The 19335-nt window shown below is 52.8% G+C and overlaps 3 protein-coding genes across 5 annotated transcripts in view; 2 read left to right on the forward strand and 1 right to left on the reverse strand.

Annotated features, from left to right (window-relative positions):
- The first annotated feature begins 544 nt into the window (after nucleotides 1–544).
- Nucleotides 545–4466, forward strand: LOC125950119 (uncharacterized). The gene is made up of 5 exons (XM_049677787.1): nucleotides 545–717; nucleotides 2259–2342; nucleotides 3260–3490; nucleotides 3784–3894; nucleotides 3962–4466. The coding sequence occupies exons 2-5, from the start codon at nucleotides 2279–2281 to the stop codon at nucleotides 4189–4191; spliced, it is 636 nt and encodes a 211-aa protein (XP_049533744.1). The 5' UTR covers nucleotides 545–717; nucleotides 2259–2278; the 3' UTR covers nucleotides 4192–4466.
- Nucleotides 4467–5964: 1498 nt separating this feature from the next.
- LOC125950080 (uncharacterized) lies at nucleotides 5965–16849 on the forward strand. Of its 3 annotated transcripts, XM_049677692.1 has the most exons (8): nucleotides 5965–6293; nucleotides 6502–6859; nucleotides 12641–12987; nucleotides 13245–13865; nucleotides 13933–14323; nucleotides 14392–15572; nucleotides 15649–15791; nucleotides 15859–16849. In XM_049677692.1, the coding sequence occupies exons 2-8, from the start codon at nucleotides 6796–6798 to the stop codon at nucleotides 16532–16534; spliced, it is 3423 nt and encodes a 1140-aa protein (XP_049533649.1). In that variant the 5' UTR covers nucleotides 5965–6293; nucleotides 6502–6795; the 3' UTR covers nucleotides 16535–16849. The 3 variants fall into 3 exon arrangements, with proteins under 3 accessions (XP_049533649.1, XP_049533648.1, XP_049533650.1); XM_049677691.1 differs by having other exon boundaries at nucleotides 5965–6859; XM_049677693.1 differs by having other exon boundaries at nucleotides 5965–6859; nucleotides 12644–12987.
- A 425-nt stretch (nucleotides 16850–17274) lies between these two features.
- Nucleotides 17275–19335, reverse strand: part of LOC125950095 (uncharacterized) — a 2519-nt gene continuing 458 nt past the window's right edge. Inside the window, exon 3 of the mRNA XM_049677749.1 lies at nucleotides 17275–19335. This exon is cut by the window's right edge and continues 114 nt beyond it. Coding sequence (XP_049533706.1) covers nucleotides 17572–19335 — 1764 coding nt within the window. The 3' untranslated portion in view covers nucleotides 17275–17571.

Here is a 19335-nt window from a genome sequence, read left to right on the forward strand (position 1 = left end):
GGCGATGCGAGAATGAAAATGCGTACTCCACCGGGGGAAGGGGGTGGCCATGCGAAGGCCAGGTCCGGCCATGGCGAATGCACGCACGCACGGACGTCGCCGCGACATTCACGAGGACAACGACGACGGCGGCGGTGCGTTGGTGGCGTGGAGAAGCCATCATCATGTCATGTTCCGTGGAGCCCAGACGAGGGGGGTCAGCAGCATCGTCGATGCCGGATCCGTCGTCGTCGTCGTCACCACCCTCGTGATTCGTGTGATCGCGGCGCACGGTGTGAGCGCTCGCGCGCGCGCGCCCAACGAGATCGCGAGAGAATTAGAAGGGAAGAGAAGCCAAGATGCTGCGTCGTTGTCTCTAGATATCATGAGAGGGTGAGAGAGAGAGCGCGCGCACACGAGACTTGATCTCTTGTTTTGCTTCTTCAGTTACAACATAAAGCCAGCCAGCCAGCCAGCCACAGACCACCGTCCGTCGGATCTCGGTGCGGGCTCCAACCATTCCCACATTATGAATCAGTATGTGTCGACGGCTGCGCGAGTTCGGTAGAAGTTTTGCACGTCGCGTATCGTTGTTGTCGTTGTTGTTGTTGCCGTTTTCGTTGTCGTTGCTATGGTCAGGCTGGAGCAGGGCCTGCTGCTGTGCTGCGTTTTGTTAGTTTGTTAGTTTTCGTGCTGCTGGATCCGAACTCCGATCTCCTCTCCGATTCCGAGTTTAAGGTACGACGCCGCCGTGGCATCGATGATGCTTCTGCACCAACATCGTGATAGTGACTCATCGAATCCAATAGCAAGAGGGGAAGGGAGCCTCCTTACATGGTGATCGCGGGCGCGCGCGCGCCCTAATCAGTGAAGACAATGTGCTGCAGCTCGTGATGCTTATTCAATTATGTCTCAATTAAGAACCCTTGGGCCAAATGGTCCGTGCGAAAAAAACAAAAAAAAGGTGCCCGATCTCGTGCTTTATGCTAACGTTCCGTAGTACCGCGCCACCCCCACCCTTTGAGACGAACCTTGAGGGCGTACAAACGCGATCGCGATCGTGTTGAATATCGCACAATGGCTCAAAGGCCAACAATCACCACCGTCGCCGTCATCGTTGCCGTCGCCGTCGCCGTCATCAAACAAACGTTCTCTCACGTTTCGGTGCTTGACATTTAGCCAGCGAGTTTCTTGGCCACTCTGGTCCCCGGCCCCCGGGTGTGGTATGGCCACGGCCCGGACTCTTTTTCCTTGTTTGGCCTCCTTTTTTCCCTTCTTCTTCTTCTAGTTTCGGGGTTTGAGAGGTGGGGGGAAGGGATTCGGAAGGTTTTCGCAACGCAACGCGCCGCGACCGGCCCAATATGCTCCAATATTGGGCGGCCCTGCCCATGTCCATGCTGGCTGGCTAGCTAGCTGGCTCGTTGGCCTAAGGTCTCAAATTAGAGCCGCGCAGCGCGCAGAGATGTGTTTGATCGAATGGCATCGTGCCTCTCGCGTGTGTGCGCGCGTGTGTGTGTGTGTGTGTGTGGCTAATGTGGGTGTGTCGTGGTGTGCATTAATCATACGCCACCCCACACGGTGGAGATGCTGTTGGAGTTTGTGCCTTTAGGTCAAGCGGACAGCGAGTCGAGCTGGCGTTGGTGCGCCACTGACGGTGGTCCAATGCTGATGCCCTGTTGCTGGTGATGCTGGCGAGCGCGAAAGCGCTTCCCTTCCCTTTTTTAGTGCCCGACCTGATAGCTGAAACGATCGGAGTCGCAGTCAGAGGCACAGTCTTGAGGTCGTTCTCCTCCACCAACAGCTGCGACCGATGCTGCCACCGATGCTGCTCCTCCACCGATTCCAGCAAAACATAAAAAACGCGATCCAGTGGCGACCAATGTAAAAGTAAAAGTTGTTTGCGCGTGCACATGCAAAGTTAGATAATAGCAATCATCTTCGCGCTCGCGATCGGTACCATCTGCCGCGAAAGCGAAGACGACCATCGCCGTCGCCGTCGCTGTCGCCGTTCCTGGACATTCCATGGTGACTTCCGTGATTCCGCCGAGGGATGTCGCAGTGTTTGTGTGCTTACGATCACATTGCGTGTGTGTGTGTGTGTGTGTGTGTTCGGTGTGTGCGTGTGTGTGCTAATAACAATAGCATCGAAGACGCGATCGAATTGCTCGCTCGCAGATACTACAAACAGCGCTCATCGCGGTCCAACGAATTGATTTGATTTTATTCTCTTCCTCCTTCTCCTCCTTCTCTTTCTGCCTCTTCTTCTGCCCCTTTCTTAGGTCTCTCCTCGCTGGAAAAAATGTTGTTTCGCCGCTCGACCAACTCGATCGTGCTGCTGATCTTCGGATGTCTGCTCATCATAGGTAAGAGCCAGCTAGCAAGCGGGCGAACGGATTGTATAATCCACACCAAAAGCCAAATGTGCCATTTGCTCGCGCCCGAGAGACGATCCCGCAACGACGAGGATCGCGCGGAATATTTTAAGGAAGCTAAGCGCTAAATCGCGTAAATGTCGCACCCTCGTGCGAGATGACGATGGCCACACCTCACACCGCAAGCAAGACAGTGTCCCAGAAAGGCTGTCCACCGAACCGGGGCGTGATTTATGTTTTATGATCGCGCGACCTAACGACAGTAAAGCGTGGCCTTGCCCAGAGCCTCGCCCCTCGACTCCCTGTCCGGCGCCTCCTTCGTGTTTGTTACGGTTACGTGGACGCCGCCGCCGCCGTCGGGACATTCAAATGTCGTCTGCGCCACCTGGGGTCGATCGTTCCGATCGGTCCGATGGCAGGCGACTAATTGCCCTTCCTGGGCTGATCGCTTTGCATACTCGCGTTTGATCGCGATCGCAAGCCCATAATTTGGACAGTTTATCAGCGGCATTTGCCTCCTCCTCTTCCTCTTCTTCCTTCTTCTTTTCCTTCTATCGTCCGGGTCCGCCGCTAAGCGATCGGTAAATCTATATATTTATGGAAGCCAGGGAACGCTAACGAAGAGGCTTATAAATCAATTAGGCAGATCGCTGGCTCGCGCGCACACACACGCGCGCGCTGGCGATCATTTAAAGACCATTTCCGAAAAGCGGTGGCACGCTTTGATTTATGGACCGTCGGTGATCTCGATCCCTTCCCAAAAACGGACTTCTGCTTCTTCGGACAAGAGCTCTCTGGTGTGGCCTCCCCCCACGTGCTCCATAAAGAGGACGCTAGCGCACTTTTAATGATCAAAACCAACGCATTGTTTCACCACGATCACGTCTCTCTCTCTCTCTCTCCCTTAGATGGCCATGAGGAAACGAAGACGAGTCGCACCAAACGGGGGCGCAACGTGCGAACGTCCGGATCGCCACAAAGTGCGGCCATAGAACCGAGCCAGGACCTGCAGGATAACAGTGCAAGCAGCAGCAGCAGTAGCAGCAGCGACAGTAATCAGCAGGATGTGGCCGTCATACCGCCCGGATTTCTTAGTCCCTCGGTCCAGGAGTACCTCGAGCTCGGCAAATCCATACCCGGTAAGCAACCGCGACGAGGTCACGGAGCACTCCGGTTGAAGTTGATTGATGAGTGTGGAGCCCCCCGGTCCGGTCTCTGGCCTCCAGCGGATTTTTGGCACAGACATTCCACCCCTTTGCGACTGCTGACGTCGTCGTCGCTGCTCATCATTATTCAAATTGAGAAAAAACGAGTTGGAGCCGCTCGGTGTGTTGTATTTGTGCTCGTTGATGGTTGAGCTTCGAAGGACAGACTCACCGACACCAAAACTGTATAATAATATTGTTTTGGTTGTTCTCACCAAACCAAACAGGTCGACCGGGGACGGATTATCCAATACTGGCCGCGATCCCGTACACCAACTTCTACTGCGACGAGCAGGACTATCCGGGTTTCTTCGCCGATATGGACACACGGTGTCAGGGTAAGCATCATCCTCATCGCGGGGGGAAAGTGGCCACCTCAGTACATCTTCTCATACTCTTTGGCAGGATGGCATTACTGTGACATCGATGGACGGCAAGCTACCTTCCTCTGCCCGAACGGGACGCAATTCTCGCAGGCCGTCTTCGTGTGCGATTGGTGGTTCAACGTGCGCTGTGATCTCTCCCCTCGGTTGTACTCGATCAACGCTCGGCTCTACCAGCGGCCCAAGTTCAATCCGACGCAAAAGCACCGCGTCATAACGAGGCAACTGGTGGACGAGATATTCAACGTTTAACTCATCGGTCAAGCGTTCATCGTTTGTAACATATTTATTTTCTTTCGTCCTTTTTTTGTATTTGTCGTTGATAAGAAGAAGAAGCAGAAGAAGAAGAAGAAGAAGAAGAAGAAGAAGAAGAAGAAGGAGAAGCAGCAGGAGAAGATCATCGATCCCATATCGGCGATCGCCCCGTATCGTCGAATGTATTATTAGATTTTGTACAAAAAAAAAAACAGAAAAATCCAGTGGCAACCAACCGTAACGAGTAATAAAGCGTGTAAATACTTTCTTTACCAACCAAAAAACAACGCAACGCCCCCGGGCCGGTAGTTTGAATCCGAATGTTAGGAAGAGCATATAAAGAAGAGATTGCGAGATGGAGAGTAGAATTGAAACGGAAATTGAATTTCCTAGATTTGAATGTTTTGATTAAACCATAAATAAGAGCTGACAGCCAGGAGAAGGAGCAGGAAGAGAAAACGATCGTACGATTTGGGTTAATTGGCGAGGCATTGGCTGGTCACCGATGTGTTGTCGCGATTTTATCTTCGCGAGCTTCGCTTTGACTTCCCTTCCGGAGATTCTCCTATTACTCGATCGTTTGCACGGGATTATCAGACAACAGAAAACCTTCTAACAAAATGCTTTAACGCCTCTTCGTTGTATCGCTACGATATCAAAGTGCAAGAGTCCGCGAATGGAGAATCCGGTTGTTTTGAATATGACAAGAGTTTTTTTTTTGTAAAATCGGTCGTGGAATTAATTTTCATTAGAATATCGAAGTGATAACGATCGAGAAGAGAAGGAAGTCAGTCGCTGGAAAAGGAATCAAACAAAAGCTTCCAGAAGGCATAAGTAACAAGCCTGGATCTTTCTGCTGGTAATGGACTACCAAAAAACATTATCCAGCGCGGTGTTGCATCGGTGGGTGAAGACCCGTATGTTGAGACCTTTTTGTGGACCTTTATGACACGGTCCTGTCCCTTTCCAATACCCCCCATTGCCTAAGACACGTTCCTTTCTAATGACGAACGTATGCTGAAGCGCGAATGTATGTGGCGATCGCACGGAATTCTTAGCAGTCGATGAACATGGTATCGCAAAAAAGGGATGCTGGTACCGTCCATAGGCATAAACATTTCATTTTTTCTCTCTTTTATTTGATTTTGTAACACATTATGAATTGATCTCAGGTTTTCGTTCAAATTTCAACCATTACGACAAGCGTTGTAATCAACGTACAGAAGTATTTTTTCTAAAACAATTCTCATCGAAAATTGCTGGAAGAACAACTGTAAAATTGAAGAAACTCATCGCCTAATTTGAAAGAGTTTCCTAAACTACTTAAAAATATCAGCAACGAAAGATCCATTCTACTCCAATCGTTCGTTTCTGCACAAAATGTAACATAATTGGTCTGCCCTTGCGCCATCGCGCGCGCGCGCCCGCGCAAAACTTTGCATACTTTGTGGATGGTGCACCCAGAACAGCCACCCACCACCCATTTGTGGGTCCCAAAAAAGCTCACCTCTTGAGTTGCCGCACAACAACAACCACAACAACAACGAAAAGTCGCTCCCCTTTGTCTTCGTTCGTCGTCGGCTCCCGGAAAGAGCGCGACGGTCTGCGTGGTCTGCGATCTGCGGGTCTGAAGCTCTGTGCAGAGTGCAGAAGCTTTCGCCGAACGAGCAGCCGATCGCGCGCGGCTCTCGGACTTCGGAGTGCCCGGGTTAGCTGGCCACACCACCGGCAGCTGGCTGGCACGCGCTCGCGATCACTCGATCTCGCACACTCAACCGAGACGCCAGTCCCCGCGGTCACCACCAGACGGTCGTCGATCGCCGACCACAGAAAACAACAAACCGCGCGCCCGCACGCTCGCTCGCTTGCTCTCTGTCCCTCGTCGCTTTCTGTGGTCACTACGCGTTGTGTGTGTGTGTGCCACCCCCGGTGTCTTGCTACTGACTCCACGTTGCCACGCGATAATTGCTAAAAAGCTTTTTTCCTTCCATTAATAAGCGCGAATCGCGCGTCGTGTGTGTCGTAACGTGTCGTCGTCGTCCTGTTCTGCACTCGAGGACCGGTGAACTGAACCGCGCACACGCGGGGGATATGATGAGGTAGGACCAGATGTATGTTATGCCATTGCACTGGTTCAACCTCATCTTCCGTGGACCGCGCGCAGCAGCAGCTGATGCATCTGCATAGAGCGGTCTGGTAGTGAACGCGATCGCGATCGCGACTGGTGCGAAGCCTGTTTGTTGTCAGCATTAACAGCATCGCCAGCGATCCTCGGCCTCGGTCGCTAATGTGTGCAGCCGTTTCCAGTGTGTGCAGCCAAAGTGCAGTGCAGCAGTGCAATCGTCATACGATACGATAACGATACTTTCACTCTCAAAAGTGCACCACAAGACACACAGCGCGGTTATAACGCGCCGATCCTCGTCTCCTCGAAGACGACCAGAAGGAAGGAAACGTAAGGGGGAGACGAACCATTACCGGGGGACCTTCACCAGAGGAAGCAGCAGGTGGTGGTGGTGCGTGTGAAACCACAGCAGCAGCAGCAGCAGCAGCAGCAGCAGTGGCGACAGCATTCGAGAGCGCTCGAGTTCTAGGAGCAAAATGCACACAAGACATCAACGATGGATGAGGCAACGAACGCACCACCGACTATTCATGGTCACAGGTAAGTTGTCGCCAAGTGTGTGACGCTAATAACGACCTACCACTACCTGCACCGGACAAATCACATACCGAACGAGCGGGTGCGCGATCGCGGAGCACATTACCACCGCTACGCGCTCGCCCTCGCCTTCGCGCCATGGTGTCATGTTGCGAGTGTCGTAATGCAATATGCATCAAGTTCCTGCTCCGTGGTGCTATGCGGTTGCATTTGAATGTTTCGAAGGGCCCCCCCCCACCATCGACCACCACCTCCGCGAGCACCAGGGAAGGTGACTGTCTCAATGTGGCATGTCCACATTGTATGCCACTGGCACTCGGGATCTCGGTTCAGTTCACCGTTTCACAGCACACAGGTGTCTTAGCGTAGGGGGGAGGGGGGCAAAAGAAGGGGGCTAATCCACTGCACCTTGGCCAGCGTTAGCCACGGCGGTTCCGCGTCTTATCTTTCTCTGGTCGCTGGTTGGGCATTTTTGCGACAAAAAACATTTTGCTTCCTTCAACGCCACAACACAATATGTGGAAGTGAGGCATTAAAAGGCACCCGGTATCAGCCCAGCACCAGCCCGGGTGCCCGGGTGCCCGGTGTAATTGGCCGAAGGCCGAGGGCCGCTCGCTTGCTATTCTTCTCGTGGCGGTTCCGCCATTCTTCGCCGCCACTTGGCGTCAAATTAAAATAATTCCAGCATAATTCACCGTGACCAACCACCACCCACCGGTTGGCTGCCAGAGGAAGAGAGAGGGGAGTGTCAGGGACCAGGACCAGGAAAAGAAAGTCCAGAATCGGTGTCTCGCGGCATCTTCCGATAATTTGACGCGCCGGCGCGTATTACGCCAAATGTCAGGTCCAAGTGTTTGCACTCCGAGGGGAAGCAAATACCAAGATGCGCGGCGCGCCCGCCCCGTGAACGTAATACCGCAACTTCTCCCGTGGCCTGGCCTGGTATGGCCTAGCAGCCTGGGTTGCTGCACATAACGGACCGGCGAGGCGCCGGAGTTTACGAAAAAAAACAACATATCTCGCGCACCACATCGTAGTATGCGTCGTGGGTTCGCTCCAAACATACACACACACACACGCGCGGTTGCTGCTCTATCGCAGCAACCGCAGCACCACAAACAAGGCCTACTCCGGTGTGCTCCGGTGTTGCTGCTGCTGCTGCAATGAAAATGCTTTGCGCGAAGCGGCGGAACCAAACTGGAGTGGCAAGCGCAGGGACCGGAGGGGTGGCCACCGTGGCCGGAGGAAGGGTGCCTTGCAATATTAGACTTTCCCGTAACACGCCAGCGAACGAGCGGACTCGCGGGTGGCTGTCTCTGGCAGGGGGGGGGGGGGGGGGGGGGGGGATGTGTGTAAGACAAACATCTCACGTTTTTCGAGGTGCTTCTCTCTCTCTCTCTCTCCCTCTCTTTCTCACTCACTCCCTCGTGGGACGCGATCGCGGAAAAGTTCGAAGTGCGTGTCGTGAGCCCCCTCCCCCCTCCCTGTCCACCCTCTCGGGCTGGCACAACCTGGCATGTGAAGGCGATGGATGATGTATGCAATGCAAACAGCATTAGCTTCCCTCCACACACACGCCCGGAGCGGCAGCATAATGATGGGGGGGAGGCCATTACACACCAGATCAGAAACCAGACGAGTCAGTGTAGGAGGAGTACCACCCCTCTCGGCGGTGAGATAATGAGGAAATGCACATTGCGTCTCGCGTCGCGTCGCGTGATAATGATGAGTCCCAGGGTGGGTGTATGCTCCCAACATACATTTCTATATTTCTATATATTTCGGGAGCCAATTAGTGAGAGGGCGTTGCATCAGACCTCCTCCTCCTCCTCCTCCGGCGTGCGTCGCCATCCTTTTACGAGGGGAGAAAGGAACCAAACCACGGGAGGGCCTCCAGTTTCCTAAACGCCCTCACTACCAATGCCATAGCCGAGGCGCGAGGGCGAGCCAGATAAGATATATGGTGAACGGAACGGAAGCCCCTAGACCCTAACGGTCCCCCTTCCCGAATACGGAAATTAAGATACAAGATACGGTGCTGGACAGCAGCCAGCCAGCCAGCCAGCAGGCCATCCGCTCTCCTCCTCGCTCTTATGCAAATGAAGAGAAAACCCTCGCTACGCGATCCTCTCCTCTTCGTCTGCGTCGTCGTCGTCGACCGGTAAACGGCTTAATCTGGTTAACGGAACACGCGACGCCATCCCCTGCCATGCCAAGGGTGCCGTTCGCATGAAGAAAGTAAAACATAATGTTGCAAAAAAACGCAACGCAACGCAAGAAGAGAACAGAGTGATCGCGCGACGGTGAAGACAGCAGCAGCAGCAACAACAACAACAAGCACAGAAGGCAGAAGTCACAGGCAGGAAGCTGCGCCGTGGATTCGCTTTATGGACTTCCTTCCATAAAACATTTGAAAGGGAGGTGCCACGGAGGGAGGTCACCCCCTAAGATGCGCGGAATGTTCTCTGTCCGTGAGCGGTTGAATCGCATTTAATTAAATGTTTTTTTTTCCCCTTCCATTTTTGGACGGCACGGGCTGTGACCGTCCGGGGTGTTGTTTTTGGGGCAGCCACTCCTCCTCCTCCTCCTACCCGGCTCCTCGTCGCCTTCTTCTCCGCCCAGATTGCCGAAAAATAATAATTACTCACTTCACTCCACTCCAGCGTGTCGCGATCGCGATCACGCGAATTTAGTGATGAGGAAGAGATGGAGAACAGGGAGGAGGAGGAGGAGGAGAAGGAGGAGGTCCCATAAAACGTTCATCAGCAGCAGCAGCAGCAGCATCATCAATCCATCCATCAATCGAAGCGTGTCTGGATGATGATTCTTCGTTCTTTCGTCCGATAAACTGCGTTTTTTTAAATAATTATAGAGCTGACCGGCTGGCTCGGAGTGGCCACTGGGTCCCGAGACAATGTCTGGGGCGGGGACTTTCTCCGGAAAAGCCATTCTCCCGTCGCCCGGGTGCGGGAAAGGGCCCGTTGTGGAGTGGAGGAGTCGACGAAAGCTGCGAATCAGTGGCCGATATTGAAGTTAGTTCCGCAATCGAATCCAGCAGCCGATCAGCAGCCGACAGCCAGCAGCCCGTAAACCCGTTTCTGGGGGTCCCGAAGGGGGAAGGGAAAGGAGTGTGTCCCGGAGTGGAGTGTCCATTCCGGGTATTGTGTTGTTGTTGTTTGTCTTCCCTTCTGTCTCTTCTCCTCTCTTTGAACCCCCAGACCGGGACTGGCTGCTGTTCCCGAAGGAAAAGAAGAATCAAAGGGGTCCCTCCCTCACTCCTTGCTCCACCTCCGGGATCGAGCCCGGGGAAAGTAGAGCGACAACATGCACACACACACACGAGATCAGGCGCGTGCGGTGCTGCTGCTGCTGATGATGATGACAACGACGATGCGATGCGGACATGATCGAGGGCTGATTGCCTGCGGCGCTAAACCCAAGAGCTTAAGATTTTCTCGAATTAACGACACACACACACACACGCACGGAGACACACGATCACACATGAATACGGAAAAAGACACAAAACACCCGGCTGGTCCCTGGTGGCTGGTGCCAGACACACCAAAAGGCGGCCACATGGATCGAAAGGAAGGGAAAGTTGGTGACCATTTGTCGTCGTCGTCCTCCTCCTGTTGATCCCGATGAGGGCGAGGGAAGGAGGGAGAGGTGACCATACGTCAACCACTCGCGCGATCGCTTGCCATTTGCCACGGCGCACAAGTGATCCGCAAGTCGCATCGCAATTGATCTTCTCCTCCAACCGGCCAAGCCACCAGTGACCCAGTTGTGGTTGTGGTGGCGGCGTCGGTGGCAACGGCGGTGGCGGCCGATTCCGTAAGTCGATGCCCTTGCACCGTGCGTTGATAGTGTATAGAGGGAGTCGTCCGCTGATCATGAGTTGACCGATCGCAAGGTCGCAACGCACCGACGGGTAATGGAAGATCGCGCAAGCAGTGAGTGCGTGCGAGGGGCTGATAGAGAGAGAAGGAAAGAGAAAGAGAGAGAAAGAGAGTTGCGCGAACCGCGCCTCGCGATCAGCTGTCTGCATCAGCGAGCAGTAGCCAGGTGAGTGCCGCAGTGATCGCGAACAAGTGCGTACCAGACGTGCGTGTGTGTGTGCGAGCGATCACGATCGATCTGGTACGGTGTGTTAAAGCGCGCGTAATTGAACGCCTCGCACCAGTTTTTGTACAAAAGACACCGTCCCCGTCGTGGCCATCCCCGTGGGCGCAAGTAATGAGTTTATTATATTTTTCCTCGCCTCGGCCACTTGATCTTGACGCGATCCGGATCTACGATCGGCCTACCTCTTGGAGGCATGACGTCGCCGTGGGAATGCCGCCTGCCGCCAAAGCATCCAATCCAGAGAGAACAACCAACAGTGTCCAAGGTCACAGGCAGCACGACGAAAATTGGTCCCTCGCTCGGTCGCTCGGTCGACTCCCTTTGTTTGGGCGCCCCCGCCAACACTTGGACGTCTTGGATGCACTTGAGGCACTGAAGAGGTGGAAGAGGAGGAGGGTGGTGTGTTTATGGAGCAACCCTTCATTTCCCCCTCCCCCTCCCCTTGGGAGCCCAAAACAAATAGACAAACGACGAGCGGAGTGAGCGGAACTCTGGGTTGAGAAAATCCTTCACCCACCCCTTCGCAGGAGGGTGGGTTGGTAGCACCCACGCCAATCACCCTCGGGGGGAGGGTGACTGTGCACCGCACACAATCACGAGCGAGTCACCACGAATTGCACAGGATGCAATTCAACGTTCTGTGCAGCTGTTAGTCCGGTTGTCGATCAGCCGATCGGTCGATCGGTCGCTCGCTTTGATTAATTCTGTTTTCTAGAGCACACTGAATGGAGCCGAGGGAATGGAGCATTCAGCAGTTAGAAGAGCGAACGGTGGACAGCACTTAACCCGCAATCGCTATTTGCCATTTACGGTGGACAATGCTGCTGCTGCTGACTGCTGCTACTGTCGATGCCGCGAGCCATCTTATTAGATCGAGTTCACGATCGCGATGAAAGAAGAAACAAAAAACGCATGCCAATCAATCGCAAAGAATGCAAATCACAAGGTCCTCTCTCTCTCTCGTGCGTGTGTGTGCACAAGTCCTCCAAAAACTGGCCCATAATTGACGATCATTTGATCGATTTTCGCGCGCGTCGCGCGGGCTTCAAGCGCTTCTACCGGGTTGTTGCTCCATCGCTTCGAATCGCGAAGATTGCACAATTTACGTGCATTCGCGATCAGCAAATTGATTCGCCGGCTCGTCAGGCTTCTTAATTTAATCCCCGCGCCACCAAGGCCCCTCCCCTTGCGGTCGGTCGTGCGAGCAAATTTTTTAAAATACTTCATCTACGCACACGGCGCCTGGGTGATCGTCAAGAACGGCGGCGGCGACGATGATGATGATGGTGGTGGCGGCTGTGGTGCCAACGCACATACCACGCCGCGTTGGGTAACGGTGCTTCTTGCAGAAGCACGAACACGGAGCCTTGACCACTCATGGATCGCGATCGTTGTTTCGAAAAGCGGCGTGACGCGAGCAGCATGCAGCGTGAACGACCTCACCACGCGCACGCTGGACGCGATCGACAATGACAAACGCCTCCACCGTGAAGTTGTCTCCGTTTTCTTATGCTGGCTGGCGCCATCAACATAAACCGACCGACTGATCGGAGTGAGATTAGATGATTTAAAGCTTTGTTTGCGTTCTTGCCAATCGTGTCGCTTATTGACCAAACCACGCGTCCCACTTCCTTCTCCCCCTTCCCCTTCTTCTAGTAGCATTGTGCATCATTGGATTAGAAGGTGCCCGGATGGTGCTTGCCCGAGCACAGCAGACAAAGGATAGCGACCAGCGACAGCGAATGCCAACGGATCCTGATCGCGCGGCCACTCCCGGCTCGGTGAACGGTACCACAACGGACCTCGGACCGCTGCTGGCCAGCGATCGGCAACGTCGGCTGATCCCGTACATGCAGTACTACGTAACCTCGACTCCAGGTGCGCCACCGGCGGCCAGAGGCGGTGGCGGTGCTGACTACCAGCACCACCACAACCACCAGCAGGCACCACAACCTTCCTCACCAGCGCCAGCATTCAATCAGCTCTATAATTATAGGCCGATCGTGAGTATTGCCTTACGCCTTATGCAAATTATGGATAGGATTAAAGCCATTACACCACTCCCGGAGCTCGAGGCTCCAGAACGAACCGCACGATCGCGTGTGCGCGCGCGAGAAAAGGAGGGAGAGAGTCCGAGACAATGTGGCGGACATCTCGCGATCGCTGCGCGATCAAAACTGGAGCATTGTCGAGAGGAGAATTGTATAATCCATCTCCTTAGGGATAAGCCTTATAAAGTCCCATTATTTTCACCAAACAGAATGTCCCTTCGCCGGCCGCCTTCGGACCGAAGCAGCAGCAACAGCAACAGCAGCCAAGCGGCAAACCGGTGCTGGTTGCCGCCTATCGACCACAGGAAGACCCGTCATACGACTTTCAATCGCAAAGGCCACCGCTGCTGGTACCTCGCAAGCAGTACTACGCTACTGTTAGTGGAGCACAACAACAACAACAAACGAAGCTAGTTCCGGCTACCGGTGGCCTTAAGTCGTTGCCGTTCACCTACGATTACGGCAGCAGCAGCAGCATCAACCAACACCAGCAACAGCAACAGCACCGTGGCCATCAGAATCCTGTAAAGGTGGCTTCGTCTTACGCGATACTAACCAGCGGATCAGGCGATCATGGCCCAGCGGATGAGGTGTACGAGCGGCCAAAGTACGCCGTCATTCCACGCGATCGCGATCGCGAATATGATGCCGGTGGGCCACGGTTTGCCGTTCTACCGGCCACCAAGCTGTACGGTGGCGCCGTTGAGGTCCACACCAAATCACAGCCACACCACGAGAATGAAGCCGAACCACCACCACAGCATACGGCTGCCAAGTACTTCCTCTCGACTGTGCCGACTGATCTGGCACCCTCGCGGAAACCATCGTTGGTAAGTGTTTCGATCGTTCTTCGAGCTGGCATCAGCCGCTAAGCGTTGTCTTTTCCTCCCACCAAAGTATCAAGCGGTTCCGGTGGTGTACAAGAAGCACCGGATCAATCCGTTTCTCCCGTCGAACACTATCCCGGGACCGTTTACACCGATGGCGACGAGTCATAGCAGCGGAGCAGAGGACGGCGCGAACCAGATCGTGTCACATCAGGAGGAGCAACTCTCGGCGTACGTCGTCAAGGGACACTCGACGGTCGCACCGAGCATTGTCGAGTATCAGCAAGGCGAGACGGCAGGCCATCAGTCTCCTTATGTGTTGGTGAAGACGGTTCCAAAGTATTACTACGAAAAGCCCCGGATTGCGGTAGTCAGCTCGACGGTAGCACCACAACCGTTCCCGGCCGTTTACTATCACCACAAGGAGAAACCAAGCAAGCAGCAGTACTCCAACAATACCGGTATGCCCTTCGATGATCGATCAGGACGATCATCATACGCATTAATGCCGTTCATTCCCTCGTTCCAGGATACACACGACCACGGGTTCCGGTTCCGGCAGCCGAGCAGCCCCTCAACAATCCGTACTACAACGTGGGACACTTTTACAAATTCCAGGAGCAACCGACTCCGACGAAACTCCCATCGGCCGCACCACCACCACCGAGGCAACATCTTACCGAGACCACACTGACGCAACATCCGGTGAAGCATCTCGTCTCGGAAACGGTCAGTAAACCGCCCCAAGCTCAAGGCCACGCTGGTCAGTACTTCCTCGGTGCGAACTATAAGGTGTTTAAGGTGCCAGCTGCTAAGGTGCCTCAGCATCAGCATTATCATCATCAGCAGCAACCGTACTATACTGGCCACGAGCAGCCATCGTATCAACCACAGTTCATCCAGCACGTGACCAGTACACCGAGTACACCGACGATCGTATACTCAACGACTGCTGCACCTCCACCACCTTCTCCCTCGACGACACTCGCACCAGCGATCGTTCACGAGACACCCTCCTATCCCGTGGTCTACCATCATCACCATCATCCGCAGTATCAGGCCAAACATATGCCAGGCAATCGCACCGAGTATACCAACCGGCAGCGTTTCTATCCACCATCGATGCGCCATCCGTCTCAACACAAACCGAGACCAATCCCGTTGGCACCACTGCCGGAACCGGGTGAGCCGGAGGCAGAGGTGGGCCTAGTGGCCGGTGGAACCTCCGGTTCACTATCCGATCTGTTGAAGAACCTGCAGGATAACAATCTACTCCCGAAGACACTCACACCGGATAACATCGACAACTCGATCCGAACACTCGTAAAGATCCTTAACAATCTGAAGGCAAATGGACGCTACCAGGCGACCAGTTCAGTGCGGCCGGATCCATCTGATGAGGTGGTATACGAACGGCCTGGTAACTATACGCAGGCACCACAAGACGAACGGTACGTCGAGGCGGATCCGTACCATCACGGACCACCGATGTTGATCAACAAGATCGTCACCCCGGGACCGAATACGGGCAAACCCGGTATCGACTATCCAGCGTTGGCCGAAATCCCGGAGACGAGCTTCTCGTGTAAGGAGCAGCGGTATAAGGGATTCTTCGGTGATCCAGAAACCAACTGCCAGGTTTGGCATTACTGTGATCTGAATGGCGGAAAGGCTTCCTTCCTGTGTCCCAATGGAACCATCTTCAGTCAGGTAAGTCTGAAACTCACGAGGAAGGTCATGATGCCCGATTTAAGCCAACCTCCTGATGGTTGTTCACGATCCTAAGGTCGCCCTGACATGTGATTGGTGGTTCAACGTGAAATGCTCGACGACTGCGCAACTTTACGTGCTGAACGAACGGCTGTACAAGTACATTCTGCCCTTTACTCCCAAGTTCCCCGAGGATTATAGTGGCCCCTTGGTCGATAAGTAAGAGTAGTCACGCTGCTATCCGATCAACAAACACGCTAAGTGCTCTTTTACTTCCGGTTTGCAGGTATCTAGCGCTCAAGTTCCAAGAGATGGAAGAAAAGATGAAGCTGCAGCGGGCAAAGAGTGCCAAGCAGGGCACGGAACCGATCGCAAACACCGATCCGGACAACGACGAGGTCAATGGGAACCGGCTCGAAGATAACGATGAGCGGTACAACCAGAATCAACCCTATCCGGTAAAGTACGTTACGACGGAAGCCATCCCGGAGCGTGTATCCGATGCTTCGAAACCGGCTGAAGAAACATCGTCGGCCGTAGTGACGCTGGAAGATATCGATGCGGAACTGCAACGTGGGAATGCTGGAGTGGCCAGTAGCACTACAACCGGTGGTACTCCAGTAGTAGAGATGACCTCCGAGGAAGCGGAACGTGAGGAGGAAGAGACGACACACCACAGACCGACTACCGGACCGACACTGATCATCACGACCGAGGATCCTCCCGGTGATCCGTACCATGAGATGATGATGATGACGATGATGGGAGGACCGGAAGGACGTGCAGAGGATGATCACTACGCGAATGTGGTCAGTACCGAGAAGCCACCCGGAGCAGCGGCGCTACTACCAACGGCCGCTCCCGTTGTCCTCAGCAAGATAAGACGAATCGAGGTCAAGAACGATGGCACCAGTGGCCACCTCATAAGAACGCCCAACTACGAGCGTAGACGAAGGAAATGAAGTGTGTACCGGAAGAGTGGCATGACGGCAGAAGGACATTTCAACATTCTCAATACTCACATTCAACCACACACACACATGGCAGCGGCCAAGGCCAAGGGGAGGGCGCGTATGCGAACAATAAACTATTGTACAATATTTAGTTTCGTAATTTAAGAAAGGACCTCCAGCGCGATAAGAATCTGCTTAAGAGCTAAGTAAAGAATCGAATTACCCGCAAAACACCGTACCGTGGACCCTGTGTGTGTGTGTACGTTCTGTCTGTTGACCTGGTGTGGTCGCTTATCGTGTACCCGAACGTGTCGCCTTCGTCGGTGGAATATAGGGGATTCATTTATCATTTGTCGTGATAAATTAATGCCTAGTGAGACTAGAACCAATGCGGAGGACAAGGCGGATATCCAGGTCAAAAAACGTCGATGCCGGCTTGTTCGCTTATCGCTCCGCTGCCGATTGTTCCGTAAGACATTACGCGTACGCACCACGCATGCGACAGTGGTGCCGTCGTTAGGGCAGGACATTAGTCCGGTACGGTTCGAGTCGGACTAATCGATACGAAAGTCGAATGTAATAATCCTTGGACCGCAATCGATTACGCATGATTTACACATTCTCGTGGCTCGTGCTGTGAAGGGCCACTGTTGGATGGTAAGAATTCCCTATAAATCCTTGGATTATCGAATGACCGTTGATGCGCTGGCAGAAGGCAGAGAGTTCTGGTCGCAGGTTAGTTTCAGGTATGTAGACATCGTTTATTACGTTTCATTTATAAACTTCAGTTAGGAAGTTTCTTATGTCCTATTTCATTCAATCAAAGTAGTCTGTAATGCGTATCGCTCGACAAGCACGGAGGTGCTCTTAGTAGGCTACTTGTATTGCAGCGTGATATTGGCTTGTAGATATGGCATTATTAACGAACCTCTAATGAATAACTCAAGATTTTGGCAAAATTCAAAATTCTGACATCGAACAATCGCAAGTACTAATCAAGGGGACGATAGTATGAGAAAAGTATTTTACGTATAGCCCAAATATCGCTATAGCGAAGGTTTCTCGTATGGAATTTCAAAGACGCAAACCTTCGGTCGGAATGTAAGAATCGGATCGTCCTCATCCTCTGACTCGCTATCTTCTGCATCGTTATCTTCTGCTTCAGGTTCATCCTCATCCTCACTCATGTAGTACACAATCTTCGAGTTGGGATGAATGTTGTACAAGAAGTTGTTGAATTTTTGCCGTCTTTTCTCATCCGCGATGCCTCCAAGATCAAGGTGTTCGCGCGTAATCCGGATTCGCTCGGTTGCCGGTGCGTCATGATTGATCTGCTTGGGCCGATAAATTACCATCCCCTGCAGTTGATACCGAAACCGGCCACCAATCTTTAGCTGCGTCTTCATTGTTTCCGTCATGTAGTACCGCTGGTTATCGTTGCCGGACTTCGTTTCCGTGGGTGCTGCGATTTGTGATTTTCCCGTAGGTTTGCTCTCCGTAGAAGATTTTTCTGCTTTGTAATTGCGCCGGAGCATCACGGTATCGGTTTCGCCCTTGCTCTGCATTCTACTCTCATCACTTCTTGCGCTCACCTGCTGTTTCAATTTAGGAGGAACGCTTGGGGCAATGCTCTGTTCTTTAGGTTTTACTAGCACACCCAACGAAACGGTACTATCGCTACAACTGTCTGTTGGTTTTTTTTGGGGTTTGATTTTGGGTTTGATCGATGAGTCACATTTTACGCCAAAATTACCTTTAATTGCCGTTATGTTCTGCTTTGATGTGCGAGTATTGTAGGTATTCTGCTTTTGCGAACCATCACATGAGGCAGTTGGCTTCGGTTTCGAAACGTTAATTTGCTTTTGATTAAATGGTTTTATAGTATCTCCGGGCAGCTCGTTGTTAACACTCTCCGTACTGCAGATTGCAGTAGCTTTTGTGTGCGTCTTGGTAACTTGTTTTGAAGGATTTGCAGGCGCCTTTTCCTTATTCTGCTGGGAACGATCATTTGGTGCATGTTCGGGAGATTCCAATAGCTTGAACGTTACCTGCTTTTGTTTGAGCGGTTTTCCAACTTTTTCTGGACTGAGTGAATCGCTTTTACCACTATCACTATCAGCACTAGAGATTATAATAGGTTCCGTTTGCTTGTTCGCAACTTGTTTTGCAGGTATCTCTTTGATCGTTACTGTGCGCTGCTGGGAATGATCATTCGGTTCTTTTCGGTAGCATTTCTTAGGTGGTTTCGGCGGCTTGAATATTACCTTCCTCGATGGCTTCGGTTTTGACGTTGATAGGTTTTGGATGGAGAGGATGCTAGGAATGTTTTTCGCGCTCATGTTAGAGAATGAGAGGAATGAAGGCGGCAGAGACAGATCCATCGTTGAACAAGCAGTTACATCGAAGATTGTCGTAAGTGTGCGTTCCGTCTGCTGGAATATGATCCGTTTTCCCGTACCATGCTTCATCTCGACGTTTGAGTTGTTAATCGAAGCAAACTTTTGCGTTCCGTTTTGGTTCAGTACCGAAACGTTGCGCTTGCAACTCACATCGAGTGTCTTATCGCCATCAATTTCTGTGAAACGCGTCTCTTGCTCACGTTCAATAGCCTTGCCCTGGCCAGCCTTGCACTGCTGCACCCAGTTCAACGCTTCCTTCGTCCCGAGTGTGAAGTTGTCCTCGAAGAGTTTTATCAGGCCACTCTCCTTCCACTGGTTGGTTCTGGCTTTCACTGCCACCGCCAACTGTTGCTTGTTTTCCTCGAAATCGTCGTCCGAAGAATCACTATAGCTAGTATCATCTTCAGAAAC

Source organism: Anopheles darlingi, chromosome 2, assembly GCF_943734745.1.
Source record: "Anopheles darlingi chromosome 2, idAnoDarlMG_H_01, whole genome shotgun sequence".
Taxonomy (NCBI): Eukaryota; Metazoa; Arthropoda; class Insecta; order Diptera; family Culicidae; genus Anopheles; species Anopheles darlingi.